General features: G+C 46.0%; 1 protein-coding gene and 1 long non-coding RNA gene across 4 annotated transcripts in view; one reads left to right on the top strand and one right to left on the bottom strand.

The window, feature by feature from the left end:
• Positions 1-3,258, top strand: part of LOC101909274 (uncharacterized) — a 57,224-nt gene extending 53,966 nt beyond the window's left edge. The window contains exon 3 of the long non-coding RNA XR_003035701.2: positions 2,703-3,258. This is a non-coding gene — a long non-coding RNA (uncharacterized lncRNA). The remainder of the gene's footprint in view (positions 1-2,702) is intronic.
• Positions 1-20,774, bottom strand: part of TENM2 (teneurin transmembrane protein 2) — a 762,206-nt gene that overhangs the window by 47,861 nt on the left and 693,571 nt on the right. For all 3 annotated transcript variants that reach the window (XM_059888816.1, XM_059888817.1, XM_024995296.2), the window contains 5 exons: positions 19,424-19,656; positions 18,061-18,215; positions 15,909-16,783; positions 8,122-8,297; positions 6,437-6,672 (listed from right to left, as the gene is read on the bottom strand). In XM_059888816.1, the coding sequence (XP_059744799.1) occupies positions 6,437-6,672; positions 8,122-8,297; positions 15,909-16,783; positions 18,061-18,215; positions 19,424-19,656 (1,675 nt within the window). The remainder of the gene's footprint in view (positions 1-6,436; positions 6,673-8,121; positions 8,298-15,908; positions 16,784-18,060; positions 18,216-19,423; positions 19,657-20,774) is intronic.

The following is a 20,774-nucleotide window of genomic DNA, read 5'->3' as shown; positions in this document are numbered from 1 at the left end:
ATGTCAATTTAAAATCACATCCATTCATTGAGCATTTCCTGAGCACCTACTATGTATGCTTGTTGATGTGATCAATACTTAAAATAGAGCAGAACAGTTAGGGCCCCTGCCCTTGTGAACTTACAGGTCAGAGGAGGATAAAGACACACAAACCGACAGTGGAACACTTGTGTGGTTGTGAGCGTATATGGAATGGAGAAGGGACACAGACTCAGAACTGAGCCGACAAGGACAGCAGCCCAGAGAAAGTGCTGCCTCGGCGGTGGGGTCGGGGTCCCAAAGTATGAGAGTTCAACAGGTGAGGGCAGGAGGTGGGTTAGGGAGAATATTCCAGATGGGGTGGTCAGGAAGTGAGAGCTTGGGTGGTTAGCAGGGGCCCCGCGCAGGTGTCAGAGAACTTCACTCCTGATGCTTCGGGTATCCTGGTGGAGGCAGGTGGTCCCTGGGGAGGCATGTGGCAGAGAGGAGAGGTGTCTGATGTGGAGGTTCAGCCTAGATGACCTGAATGGGGCTTGTACTTGTCATCCTTCAACCTGAACTTCTGGATGTCAAGTATGCTGTACGTCTCTTTAGCCTCTAAGAAGAAAGGAAGACGGTGCAGCCTATGGATGAATGCTCCTTTGCATTCAACAATGGGTACGTCTGGTGGGGACTTCTATATTTCTATAGTCACTAAGTCATGTCCAACTCTTTTGTGACGCCCATAGACTGTAGTCCACCAGGCTCCTCTGTCCATGGGACTTCCCAGTCAAGAATACTGAAGCGGGTTGCCATTTCCTCCTCCAGGGGACCTTTCCGACTCTAGGATCAAACCCGCGTCTCCTGCTTGGCAGGTGGATTCCTTACCACTGAGTCACCTGGGAAGCCCTTCCAAGATCCTTACCAGCACAATAAGGTCCCAATCCCTTGACCTCACCACCCCCAGCTAATTTGCTCTAGCCCTTCTGCCTCATCTTCTGCTCAGATAACAAGCAACAGTCTTTTCTGCCTCAGGGCCTTTGGATGTGCTGGTAGCTTAACCCAGAAGGCTTTCTTCCCATTCCATTACTGGAAAATTCCTACTCTTCATTCATTTCTTACCCCAAATGCCATTTTCTTTGTGTGGCCTTAACCTCAATCAGATATGCCCTGTTATCTCAACCATGTTCTCTCACAGCATCCATCACCATTTCTTTACATTATTTGTAGTTAATTTGATTACTGTCTGTTTTCCCCTTGCTACAGTATAAGCTCCATGAGGGTATTTTTACTTTTCTATCACACCAATCAAAATAGCAAGTAATCCAAAAGTAATGCTTGTTTGGGGATATATTATTGAATATATTTGCAGAGGCTTATCCTTCTAATTATATATTATTTAAGCTAATGTACTGTTTGTAGCAAGTTCTGTCTGTACAAGCTCTGCTCAGAACTGAGTGTCTTGTCTGTTCACTAATATATCCTTAGTGCCTAATACAGTGCCAGGAACATAATAGGTGCTTGGCGGGGGGGGGGGTGGGGGAGAAAACATGGGTTGGTGCAAAGTGAATGCACTGGGGCAGGAAGGGCGGATAAAGCTCAGGCTTTTGTGATGACACTGTAGGTGAGCAGACCTACCAGAGTGGGACCCATGCGCAACTGAGTTCACGTGTGTGTGTTCACAGGCACACATGCACATCTGCCTCCCACCTTGTTCCCGTGTCACTGTCATTTGCCACAAAAGTAAAAGTAACACAAGCCAACGTGTAATTGCAATGTCACACTAATTATACAGAAACCAAAACAAAATTACTAACTCCCACTCCTTCTGGGAATACTAATAACACTAATACCAATATCATGATGGAAGATTATCTTGGCAGCAATTTTCCTTTTGTTCTGCTACCTACACATGTAGCTGTGTCGTGCTTTTGCAATCTCTGTGTAAATCATAATCAGGAGGAGATATCCTAGAGGGTGGTTATATGCCTTCCTTATCAGAGAGAATCATGCAGTAAGCCTGTCTTAGCAAAGAGCAGAAGTTTTAAATCGTAACAGGAGGAGTTGGTTTCAGTTCTCTCTTCCAAAAGTATAGAAAGAAGTCTTGCTGGAGGGGAGAGGCATTAAAGCATGAACAAGTCCTCGGGACCAGAAGTGTGTTTTATGATTAGGCTTTGGAAGGATGGACGAGGAAGACTAGACAGGGGGTGTGTGAGTGTGATGTAACCATGTCTTCCTTCTTTGGGCGCAGCGCCCCCTTTCTTTGAGGTTTCCCCATCTAGAAGTTTTTCCTGAGCCATCCGTCATGTGGTACACGTGACCCAGCCGTGTACAGACCCCCCCCGCCCCCTCCCGGAGCAGTGGGACTGGCCCAGGGCTGTGACTGCCATTCCAGCTGTGGCAGGCCCTTCAGAGGGCTTCAAAGGGATTTTGGCTTTTAATTCTGTAACAGATCCCTTTCTCGTCCCTCTGGGTCACTTAGCTGAGCTAATAGCAGCCTGGAGTCATCTTTAGCCAAGCCTGCCTGACCTCCCCAGTGTGAAGAGATCACCAGTTGAAGGTAGGGGTAAATGAGCCTAAGTATCAAGGGAAACACTGATAAGAGATGGAAGGGGTCCGGGAGAAAGATGTCAACGTGATGATATCGTTTGAGCTGGTGAAGTCACTGGTGGGGAGAAGCAAGGCCACGCACAATGCATGCCCTTTTTAACAGCTCATTTGAGTACACGTCCTGTTTCTTGCAGTGGAAAGATTCCTGACAGACGCATTTATGGACTATGCACATTCCACGGAGGAGCCTTTTAAGGGGGCGTGGTCATCATATCTTCATCACCCACTGCCTACATGCCCATCACATGTCATCAGGGATATAGCCGTGAGATGGTCCTCATGCCCACAGAGCTTACAAGGTACCCTGATGTAATAGCTTTGTGAGAAGGTCAGAGGAAACAGGGAAGAGTGATGGGTGGTGAGGGCTGGAGGCAGGAGGAAGTTTTCAAAAGAGATTCCTGGAGCAATCCTTGGGAGGCAGAAGGAAAAGTCTTCTCCACTGTGAGTCTAGGCAGCGACAACTGCTCGAGATTTGGCCCAAGGAAAAAAGCCATAAAGCTTTTGGTGGAAGGGAATGGCCATGGTCCATCCAGCCACCATTTTAACTTCAACCTTTAGGTAAGGGCTGCTGGTGCATCCCTCCCCTGAGAGATGCCCTTGGCTGGAAAGCTGGAAGAAGCAGGTACCTAGGTGGGTTAGACTTTCACTGGGGACCATTCTGGGGGTTCTGAACTCCAGGGATGCTCAGAGCCTTTGGCCCTCACTGCTCAACTGGCCAGACTCTCAGGAGTGGGCCAGCCCCTGGGAAAGGTCAGGCTGTTTGCGTCAATGCAAACAGATCCACGGGGGTGGGGAGCAACGATGGAATGGTGCTGGTTTGGTGGTAGCACGTGACAGTTCATTCAGTTTCTTCCCTCTCCAAGAGGCAGGGCTGGGGCTGCCGGAATCGCACATCTCTGTCTCAGGGTTCAGGTCCCAGCCTCTGTCCCACAACAGAGCCTGGCAGGCTAGTCCTTGAAGTCTGGAGGACTCCTTGGCTTCCCAGTCTACCTGATCACGCAAACGGCCCCTTAAAGGTGAGCCTGATGTAGCCACCCTGCTAGCTGCCAAATCCCATTAACTGTGTGTGCTAAGTAGCGCTCAGGTCTCCCTCTGTCTTCTCTGCTAGGGATTTTGTTTCTTGTTCGAATTACCCCTCCTCCTATCCTGCCCCCATCTGATTTATCTTCCTCTGTACCCAAGGAAGCCTGAGAGGTCTTTCTAACACGACAAATCCCAACACGTCACTCTGCCAACCAAACCCTGGAGCAGCAGCACCCCCACCCTAGCAAAATATGCCCTTCATTCCCTTCCCATCCTAACCCTGACCAACTCACCCTGTCTCACAGTATAACACAGACCTTTCTCTCCAGCCACGCTGAGTGAGTTTTCTGAAATGCCATTCCTTTTTTTGAGGGGGGGGGTGGGGGCAGAAACCTCTTTGCCTTTTCACAAGCGACGCTTTGATCACCCCTTGCTGATAATCTTTGCCTGGCTAATTCCTCCTGCTCTGTAGAAGTGATTCCAACTCTTCTGTGAAGCATCTCTCAGCCCTGAGCTGGAGGGCAGGGACCCTGCTATGTGGTCACCAAATCTCCTTTCATTTTCTTCTTAGGCTTGTATAAAGACACCATTTCCTAGGCTTCCTTGCAGTTAAGTTGAAGTCACCCCACTGTGTTCTCACCAGGGGGAATGGCAGTGATGCCTGCCACATCTAGCCATGTTCATTAAGCCCCCACTTTCAGGGCTTATCTGTGCCCATTTGTTAACCGATCATAGCTCATCCTCCCCCGACTGATACAGTGGCGTTCCCCCTTCTTGACATCCTGGCCTCGTTGACAGCTCACAACATCACGTGACTCGCACTTGCCACTCCACCTTCCTCCTCTACCTTCTCCCAACGGCTCCCCAGCAATTTCCAGGAGTTGCTTTTATTTCATTCACTAAACAATTTATGAATTGAATTAAAATAAATGAGATGCAAATAAATTCCAGGCTTTCTCCCTCATTTTCAAATTACATTTTCAGTCCACTCAACCTGTTATAATCTCATAGTGATTTTCATTTAAGAGAGCTAAATGGATATGTGATTATTGTTACAGGAACTAACACCAGACAATTAAATGTTGAGGTGTTGATAGATAAAGCTGTGTTTCGATTTGCATAAACATGATGCCAGCAAATCTAACCCTGGCAGAAATTCAGTTATAAGACTTGCGTGCCTAACTTCTGCTAATTACCACGAGTACCATTATTACGAGACTTTTAATATTCGGAGTTGGGATTATGGCCATTTTATTTGAGGGCTGCATTTATCTTTATTTCAAAAACTCAGTCAAAATGCATCACTGACTTATCAGAGAAAAGGCATGATTACTACTCCTAATCAACTTCTACAGTGCAGTGTATCAAAAATCAATTATACAGCCCTGAAATCCAGTCATTAAGGATTTAGTTACTAATCTCATTTCATTTTTGTCTTTAGGAAGATACTGCAGCTTGCAACTCTACAGATACCAGCAGAGGAAGAGAAACATGGGCGACTGCTGATAACCTAATGTGGAGAATTAAACTCCAAGTAAACAAAGGTAGAATCTTAACACGGAGTGGCCTGTTCTGCAGGGAGTCACCTGGGCTGGCTGGATTTCAAGCCAATAACACAGTAGCAGTTATGACCCAGGTTTTTTTGTGGGTGAGCCTTCTGAGCTCAGGAATTCCAAAGCATTTGTGAAGCCCTGCAGCATCACATTGTGTACCATCTTCCTTGTGAGTAATCTCGATCTACAATGATGTTTTATCTGTTAGTTGGTTTACTGTCTGCTGCCTCACCTGCTGGCTGTAAGCTGTAAGAGGGCAGGGATCTTGTGCGGTATAGCTCCAGTGTGTCCACAGTGCCTGGCTCCTCGTTAGGTGTTCAATACATAGGTGTTGAATTTGACAAAGACTGAGATCCCAAAGATGTTCCCAGTGAGCATGAAGGTAAGAACCCGTCCCTCTTCACGCCATGTAAATGACCAGAGCAGGACCCAGGCTATCTGGATGACTGTTGATGGAATCAGGAGTTGTGAAGCCTATTGGCTAAGAATCCTAGCACGTGAGACAGAAAGAGAGAACTGGGGCTGAGTTCTGTCCTTGGCATTTTCAAACCATTGTACCCTGGAATTGGTTACTTAGCTCCCCAGAGCCCATGTTTTCTCATCTGAAAAATGGAAAGAATACCTACCTCCATTGGAAAGTAAGATAATATAAGCAAAGCATTTAATGTCGTGTTTGCATCATAAAAGTCCTCCATGAATGTTATATATTGGTTTTAAAAGCTGTAACTTGTGGTGAGTTACCTAGTCTGCGGAAGCTAGAGTTGGTTAAAACTTCTTGCTGCAGCTTGCTTGTTACTTCCTCTTAGGAAGCCTTCCCTGATGCCTGCAGGGTGGATAAGAGCTCCTCCTCGGTGATCCCACCAAGCCCTGGATGCTCCTCCAGCTTCTCGCTCAACCCACTGGATTATCCTGAGTTCATCTGTTCTACCAGACTGTCAACTCCTTGCGCCTAGAGAGTGTGTTATAAAACTTATTTAGCAAAGCACACAGTAGGGCATAGGCACCAGCTCATTTGTTAAGTTGGCCAAACAGTGAAAGGTGACAGAGAAAATGGCAAGTGTGAAAAGAACACCAAAGGGAATCTCTACTTTCAGCTGAAGGTAAATCCCCACCTTTCCCATCCTAGAAAATGCAGAACCTTCTCCCTGAGACCTAAGTCCCCGAGGGATGCGACTCACGTGTTTCTTCCAGGGAAGAAAGGAGCCATGGAGGCTTGGGAGAGGGCCTCAGCTCCTGAGGAAAGGGGGTGTACCCTGCCACTTTGTGGGGACAAGTTGGGTGGGACGACTTACCCGGAGCTTCCTGCCAAAGATGGTAACTTTGCCTTTAATCTGTTCCTTTCTTAGGCGCCACTCAATGGAGTTGAGGCCATTCTCCATGGGCAGGGAGATATTGCAGCGCCCGATGGTGGGGGTGATGGTGCCCGCAAGCACGTGGGGCTCACTGTGGAAGCTCACGCCCATCCCATTGGCGTACATCACCCGCAGGGTCCCGTTGTTGCAGAGCTGGTAGCTGTTCCGCACTTGATCTGGAGAAATGGAAGTGGGGGCAGGGAGAGGGAAATAAATTATCCATGCTGCTAGTCATGAGAGAACGGAACCCCTATTTTTGTAGGTTTCCATGGTACTTTGCAGCTGTCAGTCTAAGGCTGCCTTCAATTAGCACACGTGCAATGTTAAGGTGAGTAGCAGAGATGCTACTGATCCGTGGAAAGAAAAACATTATTAATATGTGGCATTCTAGAAATAATTATGCTGTGATATTTGTCTTCTACTCACTGAAGACTATTAATAGTAGTACATTTAAAGATGTAGCTTGCCTACACAATTCATGTCAATCAAATCCCTGATCTTTAACATATATATTTTAGCTGAAATGGAAAAAAATAAATGAAAACAGATTTAATTTTGTTTCCTTTCCCCTACCATCTAACCTGAGGCTGATGGTTTACCATGGGTCAGATCCACTGCAAATCAAGTCTAAGATTCTTCAAGAAGCAGCAGCCTTCCTGCCCCTCATCTCCTTGCTGCTGACTCTACCATGATGCCACCTCCACACGAGACAAATCTGAGGAGCCTCAAATAGCAAGAGAGAGACTGAGCCAGTGGGTGCTGATAATGTGTGTTTATCTGCCCAAATGGAATCTACACTCGTCCATCAGACTTCTGACCTTTTCCCTTATCAAAAAGTTCCAGGTAGGAAATGTGACTCTGAGACTCTTCTTATGGATAAGTTGCTTCCTGATTATTTGGGCAGAGTCCAGCTGGGCTGGCCTCCGAGATGCTAACTTTTGGGGGTAGCAAGCAAGTGGGGACCTGTCACTCCTGCGACTGCAGCCATCACGCAGAAAGACAAAAATCTACATCATTAATCATCTGGCAGAGAAGAAATAGAGTCATAGAAACAGGCTCTGTCATGGGATAATAGTCCAGAAATGTCACCATTTATCTGCCATGGGACACTTTTATCTTCTGACAACGGGCTAGCCCACCGACAGTCTATCTTAATTAAAAGAAAAATTAATCTGCACAATTCCTTTTCTTGCCAGGCCCCGTGCTTGTCCTGGAGTGTGCGTCATGTTGAACAGCAAGAGAAACTACAAGCTGGTCAGAGACCTTTACGGTCTGGGCAAGAGACTGCTAAAGGGCTCTGTGACTTGAGGACAACGGACTCATCACACAAATGTTTAGTAGACAGAATGAGACTAAAACCACCTCTGAGGAGGTAGCTGTGTTTGTTGGGTGAGTAGGGAGTGCTGGTGACAGAGAGGTGGGAATGGAAAAGGACATTCTCCTGCATCTGATTCAATCCTTTTCTATAACGTGGATGTCTTATAGAGTTAGTTTGCTATGGGCTAAAACTGCAAGCTGAGGGGTGCTAGGAAGTCCTCCCAGGCTTGGTAACTCACACCTGCCTCTGGCCTTGGCTGCGTCAAGGGTGAGGGTGTGGGTAGGATGGTGATGAGTGAGGGACTTACCTTGTACCACTGTGTAGGAGGCCTCCACCGAAGACAGGTTGGTAATGACGGTGACATCGTCATCACGGTTGGAGTTCTCAATGTCGATAGTGATGGACTTCTCCATTTCCCGGTGTAGGCTGGTCACCACCCCCGTGGGGCGTGTCACGTTGGTGAGGCGGCCCTCGTGGTCATAGCTGGAGAAGAGATACACTGATGAGAAGCAGTTCCTGGGGCTGAAGACTTCCTCAAAACTCAGAACCCCACAATGGATAGACTCATGGAGCTAGAAAAGGAGAGAGGGGGAAGGAGGGGTGGCCGGGTGGTGCAGCACGCCCACCTGCCCTGGGAAATGGTGATGCTTTCTACTACCCACCCATTTACCTAACAACATACTAATTATGCTTTCCCAAGTTAGTGAGAACAGCTCCTTTATGCTCTTTAATTTGGGCTCCACAAAGTACAGGACTAATGAATGAACAAGAAAATCTGAATAGACCAATGAGGAGTAAGGAGACTGACTCATGAATCAAAGCCTCCCACCAAACAGAAGTCCAGGATCACCTGGCTGGCTTCCTGGTCAGTTCTACTGAATATGCAAAGAAGAATTAATACCAGTCCTTTTCAAACTCTTCCAAAAAATAAACAGGAAGGAATAACACCAAAGTCATTTTATAACGCTGGCATTACCCTGATCCCAAAGCCATATACATGGACACTGCCAGAAAACAAAATTACAATTCAGTGTCTCTAAACATAAATGCAAGCATCCTCAACAAAATATTAGCAAATCAAATAATTCAACAGTACAGTAAGAGGCTCAGACACCATGATCAAGTGGGAGTTATTCTAGGGACTGCAAAGATGGTTCACATCAGCAAATCATTCCATGTGAAATACCATATTATCATCTCAATAGATGCAGAAAAACATTGACAAAATTGACAAGAAAACCCTCAACGAAGTGGACATAGAGGGAACATGTCTCAAGATGGAAAGACAGACCATAGCTAACCTCAGACACAGTGGTAAAATCTGACCATTTTTACTCTAAGATCAGGAACAAGACAAAGAATGCCACTTTATTCAACATAATATTGGAAGTCTTATCCAGAGCAATTAGCCCAAGGAAAAAAGGTATTATTTGTAAATAACATATTCTATATATGTATATAAAACCCTAAAAACGTCACCCCAAAAAACTGTCAGAAATAAGTTCAGTAAAGTTGAAGGATACAAATATATAAAATCCATTGTGCTTCTATAAACTAAGTACCAGAAAGAAAATTTTAAAAACCATTTATAGTTATACCAAAGAAGAAAAAAATACCTAGGAATATATTTAACCAAGGAGGTAAAAAACCTGTACATTGAAAGTTATGACACTGATGTAAGAAATCAAAGAATATACAAATAAAAGATAGTATATGCTTATGGATTGGAATAAATAATATTGATAAATTATCCATGCTGTCCAAAGCAAGTTACTGTCTCAGTGCAATCTCTGTCAAAATTCTAACAGTATTCTTCATAGCAATAGAACAAATACCCTAAAATTTGTACAGAACCACGATCCCCAAATAGCCAAAGTGATCTTGAGAAATCACTGCTGCTGCTGAGTCGCTTCAGTCGTGTCCGACTCTCTGCAACCCCATAGACGGCAGCCCACCAGGCTCCCCCGTCCCTGGGATTCTCCAGGCAAGAAATCACTAGGGAACTGCAAATCAAAACCCACACATACATGGCCAGTTTATGACAGAGGAGCTGAGAACATACAGTGGGGGAAGAACAGTCTCTTCAGCGAGTGGTGTTGGGAAAGCTGGACAGTCACCTGAGAAGGAATGAAACACTGTCCTCTGCCACTCACGAAACTGACTCAAATGGAATGAAAACCTGAATATAAGACCTGAAACCACAAGTCCTAGAAGTAAATAGAGGCGCTAAGCTCCATGACATTAGTGTTGTGGTGTTTTGTTTTGTTTTTTGCACTTGACACAAAAGCAAAGGTCATAAAAGCACAAACCAACAAGTGGGATTATTTCAAACCAAAGAGCTTTTGCACAGCAAGGCAAACCATCCACAAAATACAGCAATGTACTGAGTGAGAGAGAATATTTGCAAATCTGACAAGAGAAAATATCCAAATATAGAAAGAATTTATACAACCCAATAGCCAAAAACATGAACAATTTGACTAACAAATGAGAGGATATACAGATGGGCCATCAGGTACATGAGAAGATGCTCAGCATCGTTAATCATTAGGGAACTGCAAATCAAAACCATACTGAAATATTGCCTCACAATAGTTAGAATGGCTCTTATGAAAAAACAACACAAACCATGTTGGTGGTGATCTGGAGGAAAGGGAACCTCCTACATGGTGGTTGAGAATGTAAATTGGTGCAATCACTATAGAAAACAGTATGGGGATTTTTCACAGAGTAGAATTATCCTGTGATCCAACGGCTCCACTTCTGGGTGGAATCTGAGGAGCACAAACACGCTAATTTGAAAATATTTATGCACTCATATTCACTGCAGCATTATGTACCACAGTCAAGATATGGATTAAGGGGTCCATCTGCAAGATGAATCAAAAAAAAAAGCTATGCTATAAACAGAACATTATTCAGCCATAAAAAGAATGAAATCATGCCATTTGTGACAACACACGTGGACTTTGAGGGCATGATGTTAAGTGAAATAATTCAGACAGAGAGACAAATCCCCTACATGTAGGTCTCAAAAACAAAAACAAAACCCCACAAAAAACCAAACCTATAGACACAGAGAACTGATTGGTGGTCGCTAGAAGTGAGGGGTAGATGAGGGGGGTCAAAAGGTACATCATTTCCAGTCTCCCAAGGCAATAGAAATAAAAAATAAACAAACGGGACCTAATCACACTCACAGGTTTTTGCACAGCAAAGGGAACCATAAACAAAACAACAGACCTACAGACTGGGAGAAATATTTGCAAACAATGTGACCAAGAAGGGCTTAATTAGCAAAATATACAAACAGCTCACACAACTCGGTAACAAAAAAGCAAACAACTCAATCAAAAAAATGGGCAGAGGACCTAAAAAGACATCTCTTCCAAGAAGACATACAGATGGCCAAGAGGCACATAAACAGATGCTCAACTTCGCTGATTGCTAGAGACATACAAATCAAAACCTACAATGGGAGTTTGGGTCAGAAGAACCACCAGCAAAAAGTCCACAAGTAAACACTGGGGAGGATGCGGAGAAAAGGGAAAGCTCCCGCACTGTTGTGGGAATATAAGTTGGTGCAGCCACTATGGAAAGCAGTATGGAAGTTCCTCAAAAAACTAAAAGGAGAGTCGCCGTATGATCTACAATCCCACTCCTGGGCATATACCTGGACAACATGCACCCCAGTGTTCCCAGCAGCACTGTTTACAACAACCGAGACATGGAGACAGCCTCAATATCCATCGACAGAGGAGCGAGAAAGACGTGGTACACACACACAATGGAATACTACTCAGCCAGCCAGGAAAAGAACGAACCAACGCCATCTGCAGCAACATCAGCGGACCTAGAGATTACCATACTAAGTGAAGTAAGCCAGAGGGAGAGAGACAAATGCCACACAGCACCACTCATGTGTGAAATCTAAAATACGACACAAATGGACTTATCCATGAAACAGAATCAGACTTACATACAGAGAGAATACACTCGTGGTTCCCAAGAGAAAGGCGGGCTTGGGGAGGGATGGATTGGGAGTTTGGGATTAGCACATGCAAACTGTTAGGGATACATTACAAGGTCCTATTGTATAGCACAGGGAACTATATTCAGTCTCCTATAATGAAGCATAATGGAAAAGAATATGAAAAAGAATTAACTGAATCACTTTGCTATACAGCAGAAATTAATGAAACATTGTAAACCAACTACACGTGCGTGCATGCATGCTAAGGCGCTTCAGTCGTGGCCGACTCTGTGCGACCCCGTGGGCAGCAGCCCACCAGGCTCCTCTGTCCACAGGATTCTCTAGGCAAGAATACTGGAGTGGGTTGCCATTTCCATCTCCAGTAAATCAACTATACTTCAATAAAATAAACTTACAAAAGGTACAGATTTTCGGTTGTAAAATAAGTCATGGGGAAGTAATATATAGCATGGTAACTGTAATTAATAATACCGTATTACATATTTGAAAGTTGCTATTGCTGAGAGAGTAGAACCTGAAAGTTCTTATCATAAGAGGTTCTTGTAACTATATGGTGACATGTTAATTAAATGCATTGTGGTCATTTCACAACATATACAGAATCATTATGTTGTATCCCTGAAACTAATACAATGTTACACATTAATTTTACCTCAATAAATAAGAAAATAAAAACCAGTTCTAAGTGGTTTGATGTGGGGTGCTTAGTGGAGAACTCAGACAGTGTTCCAACTCTTGCTGCCAAGTAGGGACAGTGTGAGCAGTGTATTCCACGAGTCCCAGGCAATGATTTAATTCCAATCCACTATATTACCTGGACACCTACAGTGTGTAGATTGCTGTGCTTTGCTGTGAGAGAAACAGTAGGAACCGGAGCTTCTACTTTTGGGGAACAGAGAATTAAGGCTGAGACCAGAATCTCAGTGACCACCAGGAGAAAAGCAGGTTTTCTTTAACTTTCAAAGAAGATTCAGCTTTTGATACCCCTGGAGTAAATGTCTAAGATTCAGGTCTCTCTGCAAAGAAGCCTGGAGACACTGGCAAGGAGCTGTGAGTTCCAGTAATGGGGCCTCATGGCCACCCAGTGGAACCAGCTCTGCCTTCCTTGTCTCAGGTGGGGCTGGAGGCTGCATCTGACTCCTTCATTCAGCACCTACTCACTGAGTTCCTCGTAGGTGCCAGGCACTGTTCAAGGATCCGGGGACCCATCTAGGAACAAAATGGATGAAAATCCTTGACCTCGTGATGTGTGTAAACTAGATGCAGAGGGTCAAAATAAAGCTCACAATACAGAGTATGTCATGTGGTGGCAAGCGGTAAGGAGGAGAGAGAGAGAGCACGTGTAGAGCTGGTTGTCCTTTTCAGTAGCCCTGTGCCCTTCAGCGATAACAGACCGCTCGCGCCCATTCTGAGAACTTAGCAGACACAACAGCAGTCCAGAGGGCATTCCCATGTTGGCTTCATCCCTGCCCAGCTCTCCACGGGGCACTTCCCAACTCAAAGGGGAGCGGGGATAAAGGCAGCCCCTTAAAGGGACCCACTCCAGGCTCCTCGAGTGGCAATGCTGGCTGATTCTAGAAAGTAACTCTTGAACCCTGCTCCCTGGAATGTAACGTCCCTCCCTCCCTCAGAGCTGATATTCAGTCCTTCCTCTGTTGCTTTGTTGGGAGGAGTTGATCAGGACTAGAATAGCCCTTTATATTACTTTATTTTAGTTTATATTTAGTAATGCTAAAAGTATTTAAAATTAAATATTACAGTACTAAAGTATTATTTTATATTATATAATAAATGTATTTTATATACTATATAAATATATTTTATTAAAATTTTAATAAATACTTTATATATATATATAGGCTACGTTGCTTCAGTCATGGCTGACTTTTTGTGACCCCATGGACGGCAGCCCACCAGGCTCTTCTGTCCATGGGATTTCCCAGGCAAGAATACTGGAGTGGGTTCCCATTTCTTCCTCCAGCGGATCTTCCTGACCCAGGGATCCAAGCTGTGTCTCTTATGTTTCTTGCATTGGCAGGCGCATTCTTGACCGCTAGCACCACCCGGGAAGACTCCCCCCTTCTGGAGGGCCGGTCCTCTGGGCCCCAGGTCTGGTAAGGCAGGCTCTGCCCTGGCAGGAGAGAGAGTGGCAGGAGTACAGGGGGTGAGGAGAGAGCAGGATGAATTCAAAGTGGAGTATTGGTCCAGTGGCTAAGACTCCATGCTTCCAATTCAGGGGGCCGGGATTAGACCCCCAGTCCAGAAACTAGATCCCATGTGCCGCACCTAAGAGATCCTGAGTGCTGCAACTGAGACCCAGGGTAGCCAAGTAAATAAATGTTTTACAAAGTTTTCAAAGTGAAATATTATGTAGAGATCAGATGGGAAAACTACATGCTTTAATTCTGACTCTTTAAACTGAATCCAGGCATCTGTGGGGTTTTGTTCATGACTTTGTTGACTCCTTTCTCTAAAGTTTTCACTAAGGTGACCATCTCAACAGGAAGTCGAATTTGTGTCTGACTATTACACAACCAATTTGCTGACAATGTGTGAAAAAAAAATACCACTAAACAGAAGCTACCATCTTTTTTAGGAGGCTAAGAAAACCATATGCATTGAACTCCTACAATGGAGAATGTATGATCTTTTGCCGACTTTATGGAAGAAAAGCAACTCTTCATATCAAGAGAGAAAAAAATTCTCTCTTCTGTGTAACTTCTGAACAATCATGAGGGGGAAAAAAGTGACCATGTTTTCATTTAGTTCGGCGCCCCTTCTGGAAACTACTCTTCTACTTAAGAGTTCCTGTCTCAGGATGCACCTCAGCCTGAACTCTGTCACTCCAGCCTCTTATACCTGGCCCACTTCAGACTGGCCTCCTGAGAGTGACACCAATTCTCTCTGAAATGTGTTGGATCTTCAGGTGCAAGTGAGAAGAGAAGTTGAGAATCTAAGAGGCATCTGGATTACAGCGCAGCTTTAGCTTAACTTTGTGTGAGAGCCAAAGATGACACTCAGATGGCACCTTCAGGGACAGAGTCACCTGGTAAAGTGTGGTCCAGTCCCAGTGCCCTGAAGGATGTCAGGCTGCTTCGGAAGTCTGAGAAAGACAGCTTTGCCCAAAGGAAGATGGCAATGCAACCTACTTCCAGCAGATGGCAGAAGCTTCCTTTACATTCTCTTAAAGCCTTTGGAATGCAAACAGAAAGTGAACATGCCTGAATTTAAGACTGATCATCAACGAAGTCTTCTGTTCTTTCTCCTGTCCTTTCCTTCCGTGACAACACCTGGCCAACATACTAAATTCTCAGCTAGCAGCATCACACAGACAGAAAGCAATGACTCCAAATTACACAGTGGTTAACCAGATCCTTCACCATCAAGGACAGCCAGATCCTTACCCGTGCCATCCCTGTCTCAGCCAGCCAAGGAGCAACCTTAGCAATCATGCCTTAGCAACCTCCTCCCACTGGCATCCCACTGGTTAATACCTGGAGCAGCAGGCAGGTGACCAAGAACTGCCTGCAGGAGTGAGGGAAAAGAGCTTTTTGGTAAAACAAACAGCAGGACTATCAAGTATGAGATAATTGTTAGGGGAAATATGACCAGCTCTCACATCTTTTAATATACCTAGCACTTTATCTGTATTGATCTGCTTCTGCTAAAGAGGAAATTCAGAGTTTATCTACCTGTCTGTGCAATCAAGTGTGTTGCTGGACCTATCGGCAAATTACAGGAGCCCCACCAGGACCATGCCTTTTAGTTTCTAATTTCCGCACCCACGGCAAACATGAATAATCAGCAGAGTTAATCAACACTTGATCTCTCAGGCGCTGTGCGTGTCCAATATCCTGAAACTGGAACGGCAAGCAGACAACAGGAATTCCCAACTCTTGTAGGGAGGACGTTCGATATCAGACACCCAATAATGCAAATCACTTACGAGTCAGGCAGAGGGGACAGGACTACCCCGAAGCATTAAAGTCAGGAAGACAACATGACTAAATGATTCTAAAAGCCACACCAACAGTTGATCCTGATGCCAGCGAGGGTAGTAGGGAAAGTGCTCTGAGGAACTACTTTAAAAGTCGACTTACTCATAGAATGTTGTCCATCCTGTTTCATCACTCTTGGTGGCTAGGAGGCCAGTGTTCCCATCATAGGTCATGAGGCCAAGCTCCAAGTTCTGCGTGGACACGACTTTGAGACCTCCGTTGGTGCCCACTGTGAGGGTGATGATCTGGTTGTCGGGCATGAGCAGATGGCGGGGCGTGCCACTGCTGTCCCGACGGATCTTCAGGGAATTTCCGTTGTTGTCAATCAGCTCAGTGACATCATTGTCAGCACTGTACGTGAAGTTGTACAAGTACTCCCCCGTCACCAGGCTCACGGTGTACTGGTGGATACCCTCGGCGTTGAAGACGTACAACTCCTGTTCCCCAGGGGAGGCAGCCTCATACTGGTTAAAAGCATTCAGAACGGGCTTGTTCTTGCTGACTGCCCTGATCCGAATATTCCCAAGGTCCGCGATGTAGATGGTACCGTCAGGAGCTACAGCTAAGGATGATGGGGAATTCAAGATGGCGTCAGTCGCGTAGGCATCGTCTCCTGAGTAGCAGTTGCAATTGACATCGTTTTTGCAGTCACAGTCAGAGGCTGCGCCTGCTAACAGGCAGATCTCCCCATTGGTTGTTACCTGGCGTAGTCGGTTAATCTTCTTCTCATCCGTCTCGGTGATGTAGAGGACCCCAGTGTGAGAGATGGCAATGGCGCTGGCTGACTCCAGGGCAGAGTGAATGGCTAGTTTGCTAAGCGAGTAGTCAATGCCAGGAACCTGGCAGTGCATGGGGCGTCCCGCGATGATGCTGACTTGATGGTTCTCGGTGATGCGAAGGATGACGTTGTTCTCCAGAACATACAGGGAGTTGTCCATGGGGTTGACAGCAAGGTCTGTTGGCCACTCCAGGCGAACCTACGGATGATACAGCACCAAATTCAAGGACAGCCTCTAACATGCTCAGTGTTTACCTGCGCAGGGCACTTCTATTGATTTTATGCAACTGGGGGAAAAATACTTTTTTTTTTTCCCCCTAACACAGTGTAGAAGTGCCCATCATGGGACCACTTGCTCACTGTCCATGCTGGGCATGATGGAGAAGAGACTGTGGAACAGAGATCTTCTGTGGCATCACCTGCTGGGGCTAGAGTAGGTCACCAGTTCTACCCACAATGCTCTTTGCAGCCCCAGATGATTGGGCCAGGGTTGGATTCACCACGCATAGTTGGACAGGTAGTTCAGAGCTCAAGGGCTACTGTAATGTAGTCCAGGCTCTGCTCACCAAGCCATGGGCCTGAGGAGGCTATGTTCACTTAGAGGAGGCAGCTTGATCTAATTCACAGCAAGGAACCATGCAGTCTAGAAGGGGTCCCTGCCCCAAGGGCAGCCAATGCACAGGCTGGCCAGTGAACTACAACCTGCCTGTTTGCCTGAAAAAGTAAACTGCGTAAACACTTCCCTTCTCCGTAGAATCGGAAATGAAAACCTTAGGAATCAGTTGTCAGTTAGTTGAGGAATTTGAGCTGGAAGTAATTAGGTTGACTGAGGGTTTTGGAAAAGACCCTTTTGGAAGAGTAAGCACAGACTCAGGTTGAGGGCCCTTATATTCAAGTCCCATTTCTGTAAATCAACTATACTTCAATAAAGTTGTTTTAAGTATACAGTCCTTTTACTCCTGTTGTACATTTGAGTGAACCTCTGTTCTCTGCTAATGTAAGAGCCCAGACTAAAAGACTATCACTTGGGGGAATATCACAGAGGGATCTGCTCAGTTACAACTTCACAAAGTAAAGGTTTATGTAGTGAGGGTGCAATTGCTTCAGATTAACAGGGAAGTTCTGATTGACATGTAGTACCGTATGGTATGTTCTCAAACCCACGATAATGATGGAGAAGAGAGGTAATTACACAGTAACGCCTACCCTATAATCTGCCACGGCTGGAGCATGTCACCAGCTCCACGCTTCTGAGCAGAATTCCCCTCTCCCTTTCTCCTATTTCTCTCTCATGCCTGTCTCACATGTCCCATTCCATCTTGCTGTCCAGTTCATTTCAAACCTTCTGCAGACAAACCTGGGATCTGTATCTCCTCCCACTCTACTTCTAACACAAAGAGAACCCAGGTGAGAAGTTCAGACTCAGAATCAGGTGTGGCACAGTGATGGGAAATGAGAGGAGAGAGAGAATCCCACCTGGGCCACATCCATGCTGGAGTCACAGCTCAGGGGCCGGACAGCGGTGAGGTCGTTGGAGCCCAGCAAGGTGGAGATGATTCCATTCTGGTCGACCTTGCGGATCATGGTGGCGTCGACAAAGTACATGAGCCCATTCTTGTCAACTGCAATACCTGAGTGGGACAAACAGCAGGAGTGTGTCTCTTGGCAAGGGACAGAGCTGCTGGGGCGGTGGTGGTAGTGGGGATGCCCTGCTAGGCATTATTTTCTTGGATGAGGAACCTGACTGGACAGCACACTCAAGAGTCGTTTAAGGCGACACCCTTTCTCCCGAGCGCTGTGCTACGATCTGGTTAATTCCTGGGGTATTGGCTATTTCACCATGCAAGTGAAGAAAGAACCTTGGGCTGCAAATGAACCACGGCTGCGAATGAATGAATGGGGAGATCATTTTGCATCTGCTCTTTTTTAGAAAAGAGCTATTTCCCAAGTTCACTGCTTGAAAAATCATTGGTAGTAAATTACTGGAATACCCTTCACAACTGATTGCCACACTAAGGTTGAGAAACAGTGACTCTTGCAGTCACAAACTCCTAATTCAAAATATATCCTCCAGGAAGTATTCCCAGTTAAGCCGTGACTCCAGTCGGCACATTGCTATTCTGGGGGAATGCTGGTTCTAGCACTCCCTTGGTAAGAGGCAGACAGCAGCTTTATTTCTTCTGCATTTTCACCCCAGTGCCCAAGCCCAAGGCTCCCCGTCTTTAATCTTCACTGCTGTGTGCTTTCAGCTTAGCTAAAAATGCTAACAAGGATCAGACCTTTCAGTGATGGTCCTTAACCTTCAGCATCTTTAGTCCTTTTCAAATAGAGATCCCTCAGAGCCAAGAACCCCTCCTTGCCAATCCCAGTCCCTTGGAACTTATACTGATTCTTAATTGCTACCATTATGGGGCATTTGCAAAATGTCAGGTACTGTTTGGACTTTATATACACTGCTATCTAACAGGAACAGCTGGGAGTGGTTGAAGGCTCCCCGCACTGGGCTCTGTTCTGTCTCCAGCCCACACAGCTGGCCTTCGGGCTCACACAGCAGACATTTCCTTCTGACTCTCTATGACTGGCAGCAGTCAGCAATCTCTAGGGGCAAGCGACTGCACTTTCCATTTGTAGCCTATGTGGGAGATGAAGTTTACTTCAGATAAAGAAATACTTCTTCTTAAACAACACTCACCCACCCACCAAAGCCATCTATCAGAGTTAAATGATTCTAGGAGAAGCTGGGTTTGGGACTGCTGGGGCTGAGTTCACTTCGAGCATGAAGGGAGCCGGGTGTGCAGGGAGCTCTCCCTGGGGTGGGGCTTTGTTGCTGGGCCTTTACCTCGCGGGCTCATCAGGGTGGCATCCACAGCCTTGCCTCCGTCCCCGCAGCGGGCTTCGTCAAAGGGCAAGCACTGCTCGCCTGTCCCCGCCACAACTTCCGAGTTCCCGGCCAGGTCTTTGGCTCCACTCAGAGACTTGACTCGGTAGATCCGCCGACTGTTGGTGTCAGACACGAAGAGCGAGCCGGACACGGGGTCCACCGCCAGGTAGTACTTGTGTGCCGGGTTGTTGCTTCAGGAGGAGAAGCACAAAGAGGAGTGAGACGGCGCCACGCACTGGCCTCCTGGGTCAGGGAGATGACAAACATCCCAGCGAGACTCCAACCGCCTCTGGTGTCTACTGGGTTGGCCAAAAAGGTCGCTGGGTTTTTCCATGAGATGATATGGAAACACCTGACCCAATTTTTGGCCCAACCCAATACTTTAGTGAACTGGAAAGAATCTAATCTAGTAAGTTAGTGTTTTAACATATCATGGCTCTGAGCTATTTCTGCTTGGGCTTAAGCTCCTCATGCTATCAGAGAATTCATCACTTCCCATCATGCTAAAATACCACTGCTTCATTTAGCCAGTGTGAAAAATCCCACTCTGATCCTGCTTTTGTGTTTGTGTTTTGTGGGCACTGGTCTTCTTTACTTCCCCTGTGGGTTTACTCTGTTCTCAAGTGGGATTGAGGAACACTTCCATGAGACAATGTCCTTTTCTAATCTATGCTCCCTCAGTGACTCCAAGGTACTAGCCCATGAAGACTGGGGTAACCTTGAGTCTTCCTAACTTTGTGATGGGCAGCTCCCCGCAGCCATCTCAAGTCTTCAACCTCAGATCTTCTCTACTGTTTCTCAGTGTGGACACGAACAAAATTGGTATTTTGTGTGACAACCTGTGATATCTTGCTGATGATCATGTTCAGAATCTAAATTATAAAGGAAGGAGATGTAGTTTTCAAATATTGGGTAACAGTGAGATCTGGGGGTTTCCCTGGTGGCTCAGTGGTAAAGAATCCACCTGCAATGCAGGAGATGTGGGTTCGATCCCTGGGCGGGGAAGATGCCCCAGAAAAGGGAATGGCAACCCAGTCCAATATTCTTGCCTGGGAAATCCCATGGTCAGAGGAGTTGGTGGGCTACAGTCCATAGAGTTACAAGAGCTGGACACGACTAAGCAACTAAACTACCACCAACCAATAGTGAGGTCACAGGTGTGCCCCAGAAGCTGCCAGGACCCTAAGTCACACTGGGAGAGAAGTACCTCAGTGTGGAGGTGATGTATCAGAAGAGCATGAAGCCTCAGAGACCTGGATCTCTTTCTCTGCTGTGCGTTCAGCTCTCCTATGGGTAAGATCTGTAAACT

The sequence above is a fragment of the Bos taurus genome, chromosome 7, assembly GCF_002263795.3.
Source record: "Bos taurus isolate L1 Dominette 01449 registration number 42190680 breed Hereford chromosome 7, ARS-UCD2.0, whole genome shotgun sequence".
NCBI lineage: Eukaryota > Metazoa > Chordata > Mammalia > Artiodactyla > Bovidae > Bos > Bos taurus.
This window is presented reverse-complemented; position numbering and strand designations above follow the sequence as displayed.